A 17,183-nucleotide genomic window follows, 5' to 3' on the forward strand; every position below is an offset into this window, starting at 1 on the left:
ATCGTGCGAAACGTTCACAATGAGGAATAGATAGTTGGTGGGTTCAGGGGCTTGATTAGTGGAGCTGTGATTTCTAGATGTTATTTTGATTTGAGTTTGTCCTGTAGCTTTGTGGACTTTTTGTTGCATTTTCTCGGAATTCAAGGAGTGTAAAGTTCTAAGATGAGCGATGTCGTGGCTGAGAACTTTAAGAGAATGTATCTTTTGATACAAAAGAGGTATGCAGTTTAGGATTCTGAAAAAGGTGCGCTGGTTGCACAAATCTTGAGGGATGTCCTTAATGAGGTATTCGAAAGTTTTGGGATTGTTTATGGAGTTTGTGATGTTAGGGTTTGTTTTTGGTTTAAAAGATGAGGGTGCCTTAATTGCGTTGGCGAATGATTTGGATGTAGTGGGTTGTGGTTGTGTATTGGATGTGCTAGGTTGGATTTGTTAGATTTGTAGTGATGAGGGGGGCGTGTTTTGAGGGACTGAGGATTTTTTTGATGCAGATTGTTGAAGAGATTGCGATTGAGGGACTGATGTCGATTGTTTGGTGGATTTGATTGATAATTTTTTATGAGAAGAGGGTAGAGGAGGATATTCGGAGTCAAGTTTGCTGAGCATAGGATGGTTCGGATCATTCATTTCTATCTCCCTGCGCTTCATGTTGAAGCGAGTTTGAAGAATTAAAATCTCCGTCTGGAGGTTGGTTAATTCATGAGCGGATGCAATAGGATTGTAGCTAGATTGAGGCGGTTCAGGTTCAGGATCATTTTGTAATAATGGGGCGTAAGGGTTGGCAGACAGTGCCGCGGTCTGTGATCTAGTCACAGACCGGGAGGAGATGGCTGACCTGGTTGAACCAGGCATTTTTCGAAGGGATTAAAAGAACGCAGAGTGCAGACCGCTTAGCAGGCCCCGCAGCCTCACGGAAGCCAGGGGGTGGTAAAACCCCCCGAAAAAAGGCTTGTTCTACTAAACGTGCACTCTGTTGAAACTAGATGTTGGCCTTACTTACCGCGCGTTTTACCACGCTGCTATAGGGTCCCTCGTTGAACGTCTTATACCGGAATATTAAAATCGTCGTTCTCACCTATTCGCCCTGCGATTTTGCCAACAAAAGGACAATTTCCGGGGCCAATATATTCTACTGAAACCCCGTACTATCGAACTTTATTGCCTACCACCAGGCTCCTAGGCTTGTCTAACGATTATTTCCAAGACAAACTGTGCTCTGCTATTTTCAGAGTAAAAACTCTCTCAAACTTCCCGCCGACGTTGTTTAGAAGAAGGTGTGTTGCCAGTGACCTACTTCTTCAACGTCTCGTACAGGAATGTTGTTTTTGCTTGCGCAGGAAAAGATCGACCATTCTTTTTATACTCCGTAAAGGACCATCAAATATTCAACGTAATGGTATTTCAGGTATATTAACAAAGAAAAATCAAATTAAATACATTTTTAGAGTATATATAGTTATAGAGTATATATAGTTTTAGAGTATATACTTTTGATGTGAAAATTGAAAGTAAATATATTATGTTATATGAAAGAAAAACTCAGCCATCAAGTAAAGACATGACTACCACAATACGCTACGGTAACTCTAAGACAGAAATGGTGTACATGAAATAATAGAAAAAATGTACAAATATCTGATATAGAAACACTGCTGTACATAAAATGATAGAAAATGTGTAAAATATCTGATATAGAAACACGTAAGGCAGAAAGCATGGATAATAATGATAGAAAATGTATAAAATATCTAACATAGAAACATGTAACACAGAAACGCTGTACATAAAATGATAGAAAATGTGTAATTGATAGATCTTGACCTTTAAAAACAAACTCACTTAATAATCTTCTACTAACTTTATATACAATTTTATTCAATGTCTAAATATCAGTATTACAATAACTGACTACGTTCCATCAATTACTTTTTATAGATCAATTTAACATGTTCCTGATTCTTTCTCATTCATCTTCTATTAATTGCATATTTCCACCTTATAATATCGATAATACTGTCATAGTAATTGTTTACTTTAACTTATTCACTAAAAATTGTCCTATATAAGAATTTACTCTATAAAATATAATGTATTGTGGTTACCACATCTCCCAAATAAATTAAAATCAAATATCATTTAGATATTGCAACGAAATAGCCCATCTCCGATGCGTGGTACACGTTACAGTTCTTAGAAGTATGGAAAGGAAAAAAAATAGATGGAAAGGGAAATATACGGATTAAGTGAAATACCAACGCAATCAATGACAAAACAGATACACAGAACCTAAATAAAATATATTTCAATCTGATTTAAAAAATAATAAATATAACATCATTAAAAAATCTTAAAGTAATAACATATTTCCACCTTTTTCAAAAACACCAACGATACGCTCATATAAAAATAATAAAATAATTAATTACTAATGACAGTGGTGAAATTCCATTCCACTTGATATTAATTTTTAACCATGACGATATTAAAATTCTTAGAAGGAATAAAGAAAGATATTTAACGGTACGTTTAGGGGTACAAGCCCTGCACTACCTGCCTACTCTACATAATTTGGATATTACCAGTCAGTTCAGAAAGTTATTACAAAAGTAGGTCGCAAATATTCTCTTCGCTTATTAATATCTCATATGTATTTGTAACTAAGTAGTTGCACTCGCATCGCATTATTCATAGAAATTATTAAGTAAATCATTTATACAGTAGACTCCCTCTATAACGAGAACTAAAATGACAGACTAATTACCTCGTTATAAGCCGATCTCGTTATATCAGACAATCATAATACTGTGCATACATAATATGAATCTGTAGTTTTCTAAACCATTAACTTCCTATACTGAAGCCATTCGGAGCAATATAAGATGCTAATAAATATTGTTTGAACGGCGTTTTTGAAAAAAAGTTATTTACTTTTATTGTCAATGAAATATATTAAAACATAAAAGAGTTGTTTACTTTTATTATCAATGATATACGTTAGAACAAAAAAGCTGTACTTAAATTTTTTTCCAACTACATAATGTATAAATCGTATTTTCAAGGATAACAAACTATTGCTTCTGCAATTTTAAGAACTCTGTTATTTTTAACTGCTTTAAATGGTCCAGTCCATCATTCTATCATATATTTTCTAAAGATGTGAAACAGTTGTATTTATTCATTGTAAAGAAGTTTATTGCGGGCTGCAGTTAAGTTTATTGAGGGGCTGTTTGAAAAGGTATTTATTTATAGCCACGACCCGACTAAAAACGTAAAAAACACTTACCAAAAAACACGTTTTTGGATCTTATTTATAATATATCTTTCGTTATAACCAAATTTGCCTCACTACAGACGGTTATAGTTCAATAGAAATTTCACGGGACATCTAATGTATCTCGTTATAAGCGAAACCTCGTAATAACCGTGTTCGTTATAGAGGGAGTATACTGTAGTAACCAGTGTTTTCTAAAACCGCAGTTATAGTTTTCATATAAACAGTTAATCTATTCAAACCAGTAGTGTTGCCAGTAGTTCGCTTTAAACATAGAAACGACATTCCGCTAAGCAATTACATTTGCAATTATATATAATAGTGAACATAGCCTCGGTGAAAAGTGTAGTGAGATATTCCATATCACAGTGTTTTCGGACAGATATCAGAAATTGCTATTTAATCTTAGCATTAAATATAAGTTAGTGTTTAATCTGTTTTTCATTCCAGCCCCTGAGCTGGTGGTCCTTCCGCCTTTAATTCTTTAAACGAACCTGTTTCCATTCCATTTTTTGGTCCATATTCGAGCTGGATTAATCCAAGTATTATAATTCAATTAACTTTTTTCCGAAAAATAGAACTTTAAACACAAACTCTCTGCAAATCTAAGACTTAAGTGCGCGCCGGCAACATTGTGAGACAAGGGTGGCGATCGTGAGTGCAATTCCAGCTGGCTGTTGTAAGGGGCTCAGCCGATTCTAGGGAGGGATAATTTGAAAAGCTGACAGCGCATACCCAGCTTGAGTGGTAAAAATTCCAAAGAACTATATTTTTGTATTTACATAAGAAACAATAAGACTTCCTCTATTAATTTCGATAGGACGTTCGCATTTTTCATGTTCGCATTTTAAATATTTACATAGATATTTATTTTAATACTGTCTTAATTATATAACGCCAATAGTGTTATATTTTTTATAGTTTAATTACGCAATTATTTTGGTAAAGAATTTATTTTGATTCATATTTTAATCTAATTAAATAATTTGAAATGGCCACCAATAATACAGTAGTTTTAAAAAATCAGCGCACTAGCTGTAAGGCCCAACTAACACGGATAGAAAAATTTGTAAAGTCGCAAGTAGATAACCCTCATTTAGTTAAAATCAAATATGAAAATTTATCCGAAAACTATAAAAAAATCAACAAATTCAAAGTGAAATAGATATGTTAAAAGATTCAGATTCAGTGACGTTCGATACTGAGGAAAATGAGTCTGTATATGAGAGATTTGAACTCGCGTTAGCCCAATTGCAGGAATTAATTGAAAATTTGTCTATATCTAATAAAATAGTTGATAGTGTTTCAAATGTAAAGTTGCCTGATATTAATATAAGACCGTTTTCTGGGGATCCACAAGAATGGATGTCCTTCTTTGATTTATTTTCTTCGCTTGTATTGAACAATCCCAAATTAAAATCAGATAGTGAAAAGTTCTACTATCTCAAAAGTTTACTTAGAGGGCAACCGCTTAGCTTAATAGAATCTCTACCCGTTACAAATCAGAACTTGGATGTCGCTATTTCAACGCTAAAAAATAATTATGAAGATAAGAATAAGTTATTAAATTCTCTGTATCAGACGTTACTGGATTAAAAGTTACAAGTTATCTTTGTAGTGAACGAGATTTAATCGCGCTCCCCTCGGTTGATATATTTTTTGAATTTAAAAAAAAACGCTATACAATACTGGAAAACTTAAATATGTTCGACGGTAACTCAAAACCCGGTAATAGTTTTAGTAGAAACTCGCATAAAGATTCTCCCAAGGTAAACTTTCACGCGAAGGTGTCTGATTCGACTATGAGAAACAGTAGTTCCAATGGTAAATATTGTAGTTATTGCAATGAGCGATCGCATTCCACATACGTTTGTACAAAATTCTTAAAATTATCGCCGCAAGAGAGACATCAATTTGTCAAATCAAAATCTCTTTGTTTTAATTGTCTGTCAAATATGCATATCTTGTCGAGTTGCAAATCCTTGTCTAGATGTCCTGTGGTAGGGATCATCATTCGCTCATTCATTTAGAAACTAATTCGTCGCGATTTGGAACTCAGCAAAGGGTTCAAAATGTATCACAAAATAGTCAATCTCTGAGACATAATGGAAACAAAATTAACGGTTCTACTAAAGACGCTCATTTGTCCAATCCTTCTCTAACACAAAATTTTTCAATCCTTTTCATACTCAAAATTCGCTCGCTAATTTATTGGTATCCGACACAAATATCGCTAGTAATCAAGGTTGTTCATTTATAGGTACTACTAATTTATCCTCCCTTAGTAAAAATAATTGCCAAATCCTTTTACCTACCGCTCAGGCAAAAGTATATTCAAAAACGGGTAAACCATTTTCTGTCAAATTAATTTTAGATTCAGGAAGTCAGCAAAGTTTCATATCGAAAGACTTAGCAAATCGATTGCAGTATCTCACTAGAACGCAAAAATTATCCATTTCCGGTCTAGGAAACAATGGCCTTGTTCAATCAAGTGAAATTTTAGATATTGTGTTACACTCCAAAATTAATCCTTATCAACAATTTGATGCTTCTTGCTCAGTAATAGATCGAATTACTGAGCGATTACCGCAAATCGCTTTAAACCCTCATGGTCTAAAAATACCCGATCATCTAATACACGAGCTGGCCGATCCTCATTTTTGGGAACCCAGCAATATTGATATATTAATAGGTGCTGATCTTTATTTTAGCATAGTAAAAGGCGACCTTATTTCACTAGGTCATAATCAACCCACGATTCTAGAAACTGCATTCGGTTATGTAGTTGCAGGACCTGTTCCTAATTTAAGCCACCAAAAAGGCAATTATCGTGTCCCAACAACACATTCTTTTTTATCTGTTCAGGACGAAAATAATCTAACCGTAGGTTCCGACGGTGAGAAAAAGATATATGTTCAATTTTGGAAAAATTCTGGGAATTAGAGGTACTTCCCTCGCGATGTTCTCGTTCTGAAGAGGAAGAAATGGCCGAAACGCTCTTTGCCGCTACTACTAAAATTTTAAAGTCAGATCGATATCAAGTTGAAATGCCGCTTGCTTGCTCAGGAATAAAACAATTGGGTGATTCATTCGCCATCGCAAAAAGACGCTTTCTCACACTAGAGAAAAAATTTTCAAAAGACCATAGTCTTTTCAGAGAATACAAAAAGACAATAGAAGAATATTTATCCTTAGAACACGCAAAGGTCATACCGCTTACACTCACTAATTGTTTAAATGAACATAAATATTTTATCCCTCATATAGCAATTTGTTTTGACCGCTGACATCAATAAAATGTATCGCATGATAGAAATATCTCCGCATCATCGATATTTACAAAATATTCTCTGGAGGGACTCACCCTCAGAAGATTTCAAGTCTATTGAATTATCTCGCGTTAGTTTCGGTCAAAATTGCTCTCCATTTCTAGCTACTAGAGTTATTAAGGACATGGCCCTTAGGAACTCCCAAGCTCCACTCGCATCTAAAGCTTTATTAAAGCAAACTTATATGGATGATATCCTAGGAGGAACCGATAAGTTTCACGAACTTAGACAGCTTTATTCAGAATTAAATGCTGTTTTAAATCAACACGGATTTTATCTTCACAAGTGGTGCTCGAACGTACCATCTTTTCTGCAAAAAATTTCGCAATCTGATACAGTAGAGTTTGATTTGAGTTTAGAGGAAGCGCCATACAAAATTATAGGATTAAAATGGAACCCAATAGTAGATTCGATAAAAATATCCGCGAATACTTCGATTGACCTGGAACCAATAACTAAGCGATGAGTTCTTAGTTGCATTAGCTCCTGTTATGACCCGCTTGGGATAGTTAATCCCTTAATTGTTAACGGTAAACTACTCATGCAAGAACTTTGTAAACTAAGGGTAAATTGGGATGACCCAATCACTGATCCAGTGATATTTAAACAATGAAAAACGTTCTTAACTACCCTCGCTAAAGTAAATAATATTGAAATACCTCGTTTTATTTTTGTAAACAAAAAAATCACAAAAATTGATATCCACGGTTTCTGTGATGCAAGCCTAACCGCTTTTGGAGCTTGCATCTATCTTGTTGCCCAATATAGTGACAACTCATTGTCTAGTAATTTAATTACCGCTAAGTCTCGTGTTGCTCCACTCAAAAATAAACTCACTATTCCAAAGTTGGAATTATGTGCAATGGAACTACTTTCCAAACTAGTTCATTAAATGATATCTATTTTAAACGATCACGTTACAATCGATACGATAAATTATTGGTCCCATTCACAGATTGCACTTAGCTGGGTAAAAAATCCCGCAAACAGTTACATGACATTTGTAGCCAATCGCGTCTCTACAATTCAAAGCTTAAGTATGATTTCTATGTGGAGACATATTCGGTCTCATTTGAATCCTGCAGATATGCTAACTCGCGGCAATTTCGACGAAAAAATGCTAGATTTTTGGCTACATGGCCCTGAGTTCCTGCGAATGTATAGTTTTGATTTCGATAATTTTAATTGTTGAAAACCTACCCGAAATCAAATTTCTCTTGTAATATCAGATAAGGTGGAGAACTCGTGGACAACAATGTTCGCACGCTTTTCCAAATTTTCCATGCTACAACATTCAGTAGCATATGTTTTTCGGTTCATTTACAATTTAAAAAATAAACAAACAAAAATGTTAGGTCCTTTAACGGTCGATGAACTCTCGCATGCGCATATGTTCATTGTACGCCAAGTTCAGTCAGAAAACTTTTCTAAAGAATTTTTACTTTTGACAAGCAATAAACCTATAGATAACAAACAATTGCTATCGCTTAATCCTTTCATCGACAAAACTGGTATCTTAAGAGTAGGTGGTAGACTTCAGAATGCAACGATTGATGACAGTCAAAAATTTCCAATTCTCTTGCCCGCTAATAATCATGTAGTTTCTCTCTTAATAAAAAGAGAACATTGCCGACTTGGACATACTGGTCCCCAAAATGTTCTCGGTAATTTAAGACTACGATACTGGCCGCTCATCGGCCTAAAACAAGTTAAAAGAATTATAAAGCAGTGTTTGGCGTGCTACCGCTTTAACGCACATACTGCTTCTCAAATTATGGCTCCGCTTCCTATAGATAGGGTACAGAATACTCGTGTTTTTAGTAAAACCGATGTAGACTTTGCTGGACCCGTGTATATTCGTTCTTCCCGCTTACGCAAAGCTCCAAATTTAAAATGTTATATTGCCTTGTTTGTCTGCATGGCTACCACGCAGTTTGTCTGCATATTTATTGCATTATTGCAATATTATGATAAAAAAGATGTCAAAAATTTGAACAAAATATATTTTAACTTAATTTAAAAACACATAAAAAGACAATCTCAAAACGCCTATGATGTGAAAATAACTGATTGTTTAAACGATAAACTAACATCAATAAACAACACATTAGATTTAAAATACATTTTACATGTAGTGACTTAGTGGGTATGTCCTATGTTTTTAATATTATTTTAATTGTGACTTCTACTTGTCAGTACCGAATTTTTACATGCTTGGTAAGTCAAAAGTTTAACTTTTAAACCGTATTATGTCTGTCATAAAATGTTTTTTTTAGTCAATATTACTTCTTGAAAAAGGCATGGACTTCCTGCCGAAACGTCGAAAAAATATATGAAAATGTCTTAGTATCAAATCAAATTTTTCTATGAACCTAAGCCCAATAAAATCCACTAAAAAAATATATATTAAGGTTCAAGAACTAAACTCAAACAATATATATATATATATATATATATATATATATATATATATATATATATATATATATATATGTAAATACTTTTTTCTTTTTGGGTGTGGTAGTCAATAAAAAATAGAGCTTTGCTAAGGCGTACTATTTATTCTGAATCCAAGCTTTCGGTGGTTTTTTGCCACCTTTATCAAGGTCTACAAAGAAAATTACTATGTTGTAACAAACTGAATGGTGCCAAAAAGGCTGTAAAAAACTATAAAAAACTTACCCGAATGTAAGATTCGTGGCATAAACAACAACGTTAAATAACATGATAAAACTGAGGTTGCAACTAAACTTAAAAATGTTACTGTTAAAAAACACTTTAAAAATTACTAAAAACGTTAAAAGTTAAAAACAAGATGAAGGACGACATGTTGAAACAGTCGTCGTTGCAGGCTTGATTTCAGTCACATTTCACGAGCAGAAAGAGAAAGTGAGTGGATAATTATTGTTTAAATAGTTTGGAGAAAATACAAAAAACAACTTTGAAAATAACGTCTAACAGAATACTGTTAGTGAATTTTTAGTACTGCCAACTGTATTACCAACTTGAAATTAAGCGGGAAATTAAAAATGTAAATTATAACATAAGCAATCGAAAGAAAATAGTATTTAGTAAATAGGTTTAGAAAAAACAACTCAAAACAAAACAAAACTGAATTAGTAATTGCAGTTTGATCGTAAATGCAGATATATATATATATATATATATATATATATATATATATTGTTATGATGTGTTTTTTGTTTGAATGATGAGCAATGAGTATTTTTATTAATATAATATATAGGGTTTTTATCGCGGTTCTCAAAGAATTAGCTTGTAAGTACTTTTTAAATTATCTTTATTATAACTATTATGAAACACACATATATATATCTAACCTAGCCAATGTAAATTTAAAATAAACTATCTTTAAATTGATATTCTTATAAAACTAATTAAATTCTATAGACAATCTAAAATTTAAACAAAACTATCTTCAAAATTGAAATTGTTATGACACTAACTAAATTATATTAACAAAATTTTGTACCTTTCTTTCACTGAATGTCTAAATGAACTGTTTTCTACTATATAGATTCTAATCACCACTGAATGTCTTCGTACTTCAGTTATCCTTGTTTTTTGTGAAATTACTTTTTCCAATTATCAGCTTCTACCAATTTAAGATATAGTTTTCTTCACCAGCATTTATACACCACCAACCAAACCAGCAAACAGCATTTATATTTATTCTTCTTTTCAATATACCAATATCCAATTATTATAAGTTGATTTATACTAATCTCCAACCATAATATAATTTAATTTCTTCCAATATACCTTTTTTTATCTTCAATAATTAATTGGGTATAATTATAAATGTGCATTAAATTATATGCATAATTTTTAATCTTCATTTAACTCACTATATTAAACAATTTGACTATTTGTACCTGATTCACTGACTCCAACTAACTTTCATATTTCTTACTAAACTTTTCTGACTGACTTCTTGAAAATTCTGAACAATTTACTTCACTATTCACTAACTAAATGTGTCTACTAACTTTCATAATGAACTGGCCTGACTTCTGACTAAAAACTGCCATCTTGAATCCAAATCACGGGTATTTATATCTTTTTGGATATTCTAGAACCATCTGGTAAGAGATCATGTTCCAATCAGTTCTATTTCTTCGATATGGATGTTCTCGAAAAAATATCTGTTCCATCCACCGACATAATCATTATTCCAGAATGTTCGACCGTAAACAATGGTCACACTCTGCACTCTGGAGAATTCGTTAATGTTCCATTGATAATTTTGTTGACATTTAGGCTTTTCAGATCAGAATAAACATTCAAATTAGTAACTAACACTCTAATTTAATAAAATACACAATTCAAACAATATATTATTATAACCCCACTTTATATTCCTTATAATTCTTAATTTCTATCTGTCACTTCGAGAGTATTTTTGGTTGCCTATGCACATGGCTCACTTAAATATATTTACAACATTTAAATACAACTTTTTACAATTATTATATGATAATTTCTTAAAAATACCCTCACATAAATAATTTTTATTAAATTCTCTAGTATATAACTTATTTAAAACAACCAAATATCTAATATTATGTAGTATATAACTTATAAATTATTTTCTATAAACCCTAATCGTATCAATACCCCAAAATAATATTTAAAATAAATAATTTACTTATTAATTTTTTAAATATTAATTTTCTCGTACCTTATTAAATTTAATAAATTAATAATTCAATTTTTTTTTTATTATTTAAAATGTGTTAAATACATCCCTGTTCGCTGTCTATGTCAAAGCAGAGAACAACGGAGCACAGTTCGGCTATTCTATGGTCAAACTGTCATGTCAAATGGGGCAATGGATGCGATATCAGAGAATAAAATATAACCTTAATTAAAAATATAATCGATATGGTGTTCTGTTTGATTATAGACAAAATCTAGGAATTATTTCCATTCAAAATAACTTTCATCAATATAAATTAGTAAGTTTTTTTTCACTTTATTATATTAGAAAGACATTTTTATAGCAATTATAGTATCAATTTTGTGTCTAACCCCAAATTATGATTTTTAGGGTACAAATTAATTTCCATATATACAAAATTCAACAAGTATGATGTCAAATTGATTCAAAATAATGAAATCTACCATCTACCATTTAACAAATCAAGTCTATTGAATAAAATGGATATATCAGTAAGTTATTAGTGTTATTATATTTGTGTTAAAGGTATAGAAATCATTATTCAATCTCTTCATGATATTGAAAAATGTCGTTGATATGAAATATGCCTCTTAGTCTGTTCTCTGCATCTATTAACACATAACTATTTAGTCCATTCTGATTTTCAATTGTATATGGACCTTCAAACATTGGTTGTAATTTCTTACAACGGTTTTCTTTAACATTACTTTTTCTAAGTGAACGAATTAACACTAGGTCTCCTTTTTGAAATGTGATTGGTTTTTTTATATTTCGATTTTGTCTTCTGATATATTTTTCAGCTTTCCTCCTAATTCGGTTATTCACTTTCTGCATTACTTGTTCTAACATATCCTGATTATATTCACTAATCCACTTTCTGTTTCCTATATGGCCAAACATTAAATATTCTGGTACTTCCTCTGTATTCAAATTATGTGTATTATTTAAAAAATACTCTACTTGTGGTATATGTTGCTGCCAAGTTTCGTGTTGATTTTGGCACAGTATCCTTAAATATTTTATAACTTCTTTAATATATCTTTCTGCAGGATTTGCCTGAGGATGTCTGATACTTGTAAAATGAATGTTGATTCCCTTTTTCTCACAAAATGTCCGAAATTTTTGGTTGTTAAAATATGTAGCATTATCTATTATGCAATTTCTAAATGGTCCTATTTCTTCGAAAAATTGATTAATATATAATTTTAATGTTTTAACATTTGTTCTAGAGCAGGGATATAGTTTAATAAATTTTGTATATAAATCAACTATCACTAGTATATGCTTTTTTCCTGTTGGACTGAGAACTAAATTTGAAATAAAATCCATGGAAACTGTATTTAGTTTTTCATATACAACATTAGATTTACATGTGTTCTGGTTTTTGAAATTCTTTTCTTTGTTTAGTTGACATATTGGGCATTGGGTAGTAATTTCTTTTGCTATACTTATGTCATTCTTTGCAAAATAATTGTTCCTAAATAGCATCCATAGCTTTCTTGAACCAATATGCATATAATTGTTATGTAAATTTTTCAATATTTTCTTTGCTAAAGTTCTAGTTATTACATATATTTCTATGCCATTTATTATTTTATAATATACCCGCTGCCCTTTTTGTGATGTATTTTCTAACCTTGATAAAGCATCTGCCACTATATTGGATTTTCCAGAAATGTATTTGATTTCAAAGCAGTATTCACTAAGTATTAGACTCCACCGATGTATTCTACTGTTTCCATATTTGTTATTTAATATAGACGTTAAAGCTTGGTGATCTGTTTCTATTGTAAATTCATTACCCAACAAATAAAATCTTAATTTTGTGACACAGTGTATTATACTTGCTAGTTCTAATTCTGAAACTGAGTAACCCTTTTCATGTGGCTTTGTGATTCTTGAAATGAATTGTATTGGGTATTCGACCCCATCATGTATTTGTAATAATACCCCTGATAATCTCTCTATTGATGCATCTGTTCTTAATATGAATGGCTGTGTGTAGTCAGGATAGTATATTTTCAAATTTGACAGAAAAATGTTTTTAATCTCTTGGAATGCTAGTTCTCTTCTCTGATCCCATCTCCATTTTACACCTTTTCTCAGTAGTTCAAGTAATGGAATTTCTTTTATACTTAGATCTGGTATCATCCTTTTATAATAAATAATTATTCCAATAAATCCTCTTAAAGTTCTTAAATTGTGTGGTGTTTTATATTCCTGAATGACTTGTGCCCGTTCTGGATCCATTTCGATTCCCTTAGTGTTAAGTTTATAACCTAGGTATATGACTTCTTTTTGAAAAAATGTACATTTTTCTTGATTTATTTTTAGTCCAACTTTGTCTAATCTATTTATTATAATTTTTAGGTGTTTCTCATGATCTTCAGCCGTTTTAGAAAAAATTAATATATCATCAATGTAGTGAATTACAAAATGTTCATATTGATCCAAAATATCATGAAGACATCTACATAGAGCACTGCAAGATGATTGAAGTCCAAATGGTACTACTTTGAATTGATATACTACTCCATCTATCTGAAATCCTGTATACTGTCTACTTTTTCTTTCTAGAGGTATTAACCAGAAACTATGCTGTAAATCGATTTTAGTGAAAAATGACATTCCTGTAATTCTTCCTAATATTCCATCTATACTCATTGGTGCTTCAAATTGCTTTTCAGTAATCTTGTTAATATTCCTTGCATCCAAACATAACCTGATTTCACCTGATCTTCTTCGTACTACTACTATGGGGTTAATAAAACGTGTGTCTGCCTTCTCAATGATCCCATCTTCTAACATATTATTAATTGTTTTGTTTACTTCTTCTCTGTATTTATATGGTATTGGGTATGATTTTGTTTTAAAATCTTTTTCTTCTTTAACTTTTATACTATGGATATAATTTTGTGCAATTCTATTTTCTTTATTGACAAGTCCCTTGTGTTGCTGCAATATGGAAATGACTATTGATTTATATTCGTCAGGGCAATTTAAAACTTTCATTACATCTTCTTCTTTACAAATAAAATTATTCTTCATTATGTACTCATTATTCCTTGCTTCCAATTTTACGCACTCCGCCTCGTAGGCATCCATCTGCTTAAAATTTCCATTCCTTAAATATTCACTACAATAATTATTCTTTCATTCTTTTGGGACATTTCCCTATCATCAAAATACATTTCTTCTTCATAAACATCATTATTTTCTTTTAATAATATCCTATCAACTCTTATTCCTTCTTCCACCTCATCTTTCTGCATAAATTTAATTATTTGCCCTTCCAAAGTTACCATTTTTTCTTCAAAATCTATCTTTACTTTCTTCTTTTCCAATTCATCATTTCCCATTAATATATTAACACATAAATCCTTGACAATAAATCCTTGCATATTAATTTCTTTATTAAGAATATTAATTTTAAAATTGGCTAGTTTATCAATTTCACCCAACTTCTTATTATTTGCACCAACAATTTTAATTTTTGGAATCTTTATTATATCTGATAATTTTAATGTATTAAAAATAAAATTCTCCGAGACTAAAGTACTTTCTGAACCAGTATCTATCATAATCTTAATCATTTTATTTTTGGCCAAAGCATTTATATAAATTAAATTAATAGATTCAATAATTTTATCTTCATCTAAAGAAATAAATTCAGAAGGTTTTTCATAATAGCAATGGCCTAACTTGTAATTTAGAAAGTTTACTGCACAAAATTTTGATTATTAGAATTGTCAGATTGTATCTGACCACTTGGTTCTGATGTACTATGTCTTTTCCTACTATGACTTCTACTCACATTTTCTTGCCTTGTACGATTTCGTTCCCTGTCTTCGCAGCTCCTATTCCTTCGAACACAATTTACCTGTCTGTTATAGTTAGGTCGCTCTGTATTTCTTCTATTGTTAAAATCTTGTCTATTATTATTAGGACTGTTATTAAAATGTTGTCTATTATAATTACTGTTATTATTATTAAAATTTTGTAAATTATTACCATATCTATTATATGATTGTCTATATTGTTGATTATCATTTTTATTATATTGAAAGTTATTATTGTTTTTTCTGTTGTTATTATTACTTGTCATATTGCCTCTTTGTATTCTTTGAATAAAATTAATAAAACTATCTATTGTTTGAATATTTTGTACAGTTACGGTTTGCACAACATCAGCATCAAAATGTCTAGATACATTTAAGACTGTTTCATCCTCTCTAAGTGGTGGTTCTAAACATTTTGCAACTGTTATCAGTTTTAATGCATAATCTACCATATTTGATTTTAAATTGTGATTATACTTTCCAAAATATAGAATTTCTCTAAACTTTGCTTGCTCTAATTCACCCCAATAATAATTTAAAAATTTATTTTCAAATGTTTGAAAGTTATCTAAATCATTTTCAATACTAGCAAACCAAGTTGCTGCATTGTCATTTAATGTCATTCTAATATAATCTTTAATATCATTAATATTATTCACAAATCTTAATTTATGTTTTAAACTATTTATGTATACTCTAGGATGCAAATTTTTTATATTACCAGAGAATTTAATCCCAGTCTAATTTGTTAAATTTAAGTAAGGTCTCCCTATGTCTCTCATTTGTGAAATATCATCTATTCTCTGTTCCACATTTCTTATTTGATTACTATTTATTTGGATATTTTGTTGTATATCGTCTAATTTTTCTTCTGTGTTTCTCCTGTCTTCGTTAATTTTTACTTCTAAGTTACATTTCTGTAACTCTATTTTCTGTTCTATATCTATTTTATTATCTTGAATAATCCTCTTTATTTCTGTCCTCTCATTGTCTATCCTTTTCTTGTAGTCATTCCGTATACTTTTTATTTCATTTGCAACTTTTTTCTCTGCAGCTTCAAGTTTTTTATCCATTTGTTTTTCCATTTGTTTTACAATTTTATTATTATTATCTTCTATTTTCTTTTCTAATTTTCTATAATTCTCTTCCAATTTCTGTTCCATTTTTTTCATGTCTTCTTTGACTTCTTGTGAATTCTGTTCCATTTTGTGTTCTATTTTTTTCGTATTCTCTTCCATTGTCTTGTTCATCTGCATCATTAATGACATCAAAGCTGCCATATTGACATTTTCCTCTCTTTCTGGATTCATTTCTGTAGTATCTTGTGGAACTTGAACTAAACTCTCCTCTTGTATAGGTTGTGTTTCTACTTCCAAATCTTCTTCATTCTTTTTGCTTCTTGTACCTTTCTTTCCTTGAGACATTTTGAGACTTTACTTGTTCAAATATAATTAAAAATAAAATCTATAATTTTTCCTTTCTACTGATAATTAATTTAATTATATGAGAGCACTTATCTTCCCAAACTAATTCTTTTAAATAGAGAGCCACCGCGTTGGGTGCCAAAATTGTTATGATGTGTTTTTTGTTTGAATGATGAGCAATGAGTATTTTTAATAATATAATATATAGGGTTTTTATCGCGGTTCTCAAAGAATTAGCTTGTAAGTACTTTTTAAATTATCTTTATTATAACTATTATGAAACACACATATATATATATCTAACCTAGCCAATGTAAATTTAAAATAAACTATCTTTAAATTGATATTCTTATAAAACTAATTAAATTCTATAGACAATCTAAAATTTAAACAAAACTATCTTCAAAATTGAAATTGTTATGACACTAACTAAATTATATTAACAAAATTTTGTACCTTTCTTTCACTGAATGCCTAAATGAACTGTTTTCTACTATATAGATTCTAATCACCACTGAATGTCTTCGTACTTCAGTTATCCTTGTTTTTTGTGAAATTACTTTTTCCAATTATCAGCTTCTACCAATTTAAGATATAGTTTTCTTCACCAGCATTTAT

General features: G+C 30.8%; 2 protein-coding genes across 2 annotated transcripts; both read left to right on the forward strand.

Annotated features, from left to right (window-relative positions):
• Window positions 1-4,438: 4,438 nt before the first annotated feature.
• Window positions 4,439-4,867, forward strand: LOC140450932 (uncharacterized). The gene has a single exon (XM_072544627.1). The coding sequence runs from the start codon at window positions 4,439-4,441 to the stop codon at window positions 4,865-4,867; it is 429 nt and encodes a 142-aa protein (XP_072400728.1).
• Window positions 4,868-4,974: 107 nt separating this feature from the next.
• Window positions 4,975-6,214, forward strand: LOC140450934 (uncharacterized). The gene is made up of 2 exons (XM_072544628.1): window positions 4,975-5,095; window positions 5,646-6,214. The coding sequence occupies exons 1-2, from the start codon at window positions 4,975-4,977 to the stop codon at window positions 6,212-6,214; spliced, it is 690 nt and encodes a 229-aa protein (XP_072400729.1).
• The last annotated feature ends 10,969 nt before the right edge of the window (window positions 6,215-17,183 follow it).

This window comes from Diabrotica undecimpunctata, chromosome 9 (genome assembly GCF_040954645.1).
Source record: "Diabrotica undecimpunctata isolate CICGRU chromosome 9, icDiaUnde3, whole genome shotgun sequence".
NCBI lineage: Eukaryota > Metazoa > Arthropoda > Insecta > Coleoptera > Chrysomelidae > Diabrotica > Diabrotica undecimpunctata.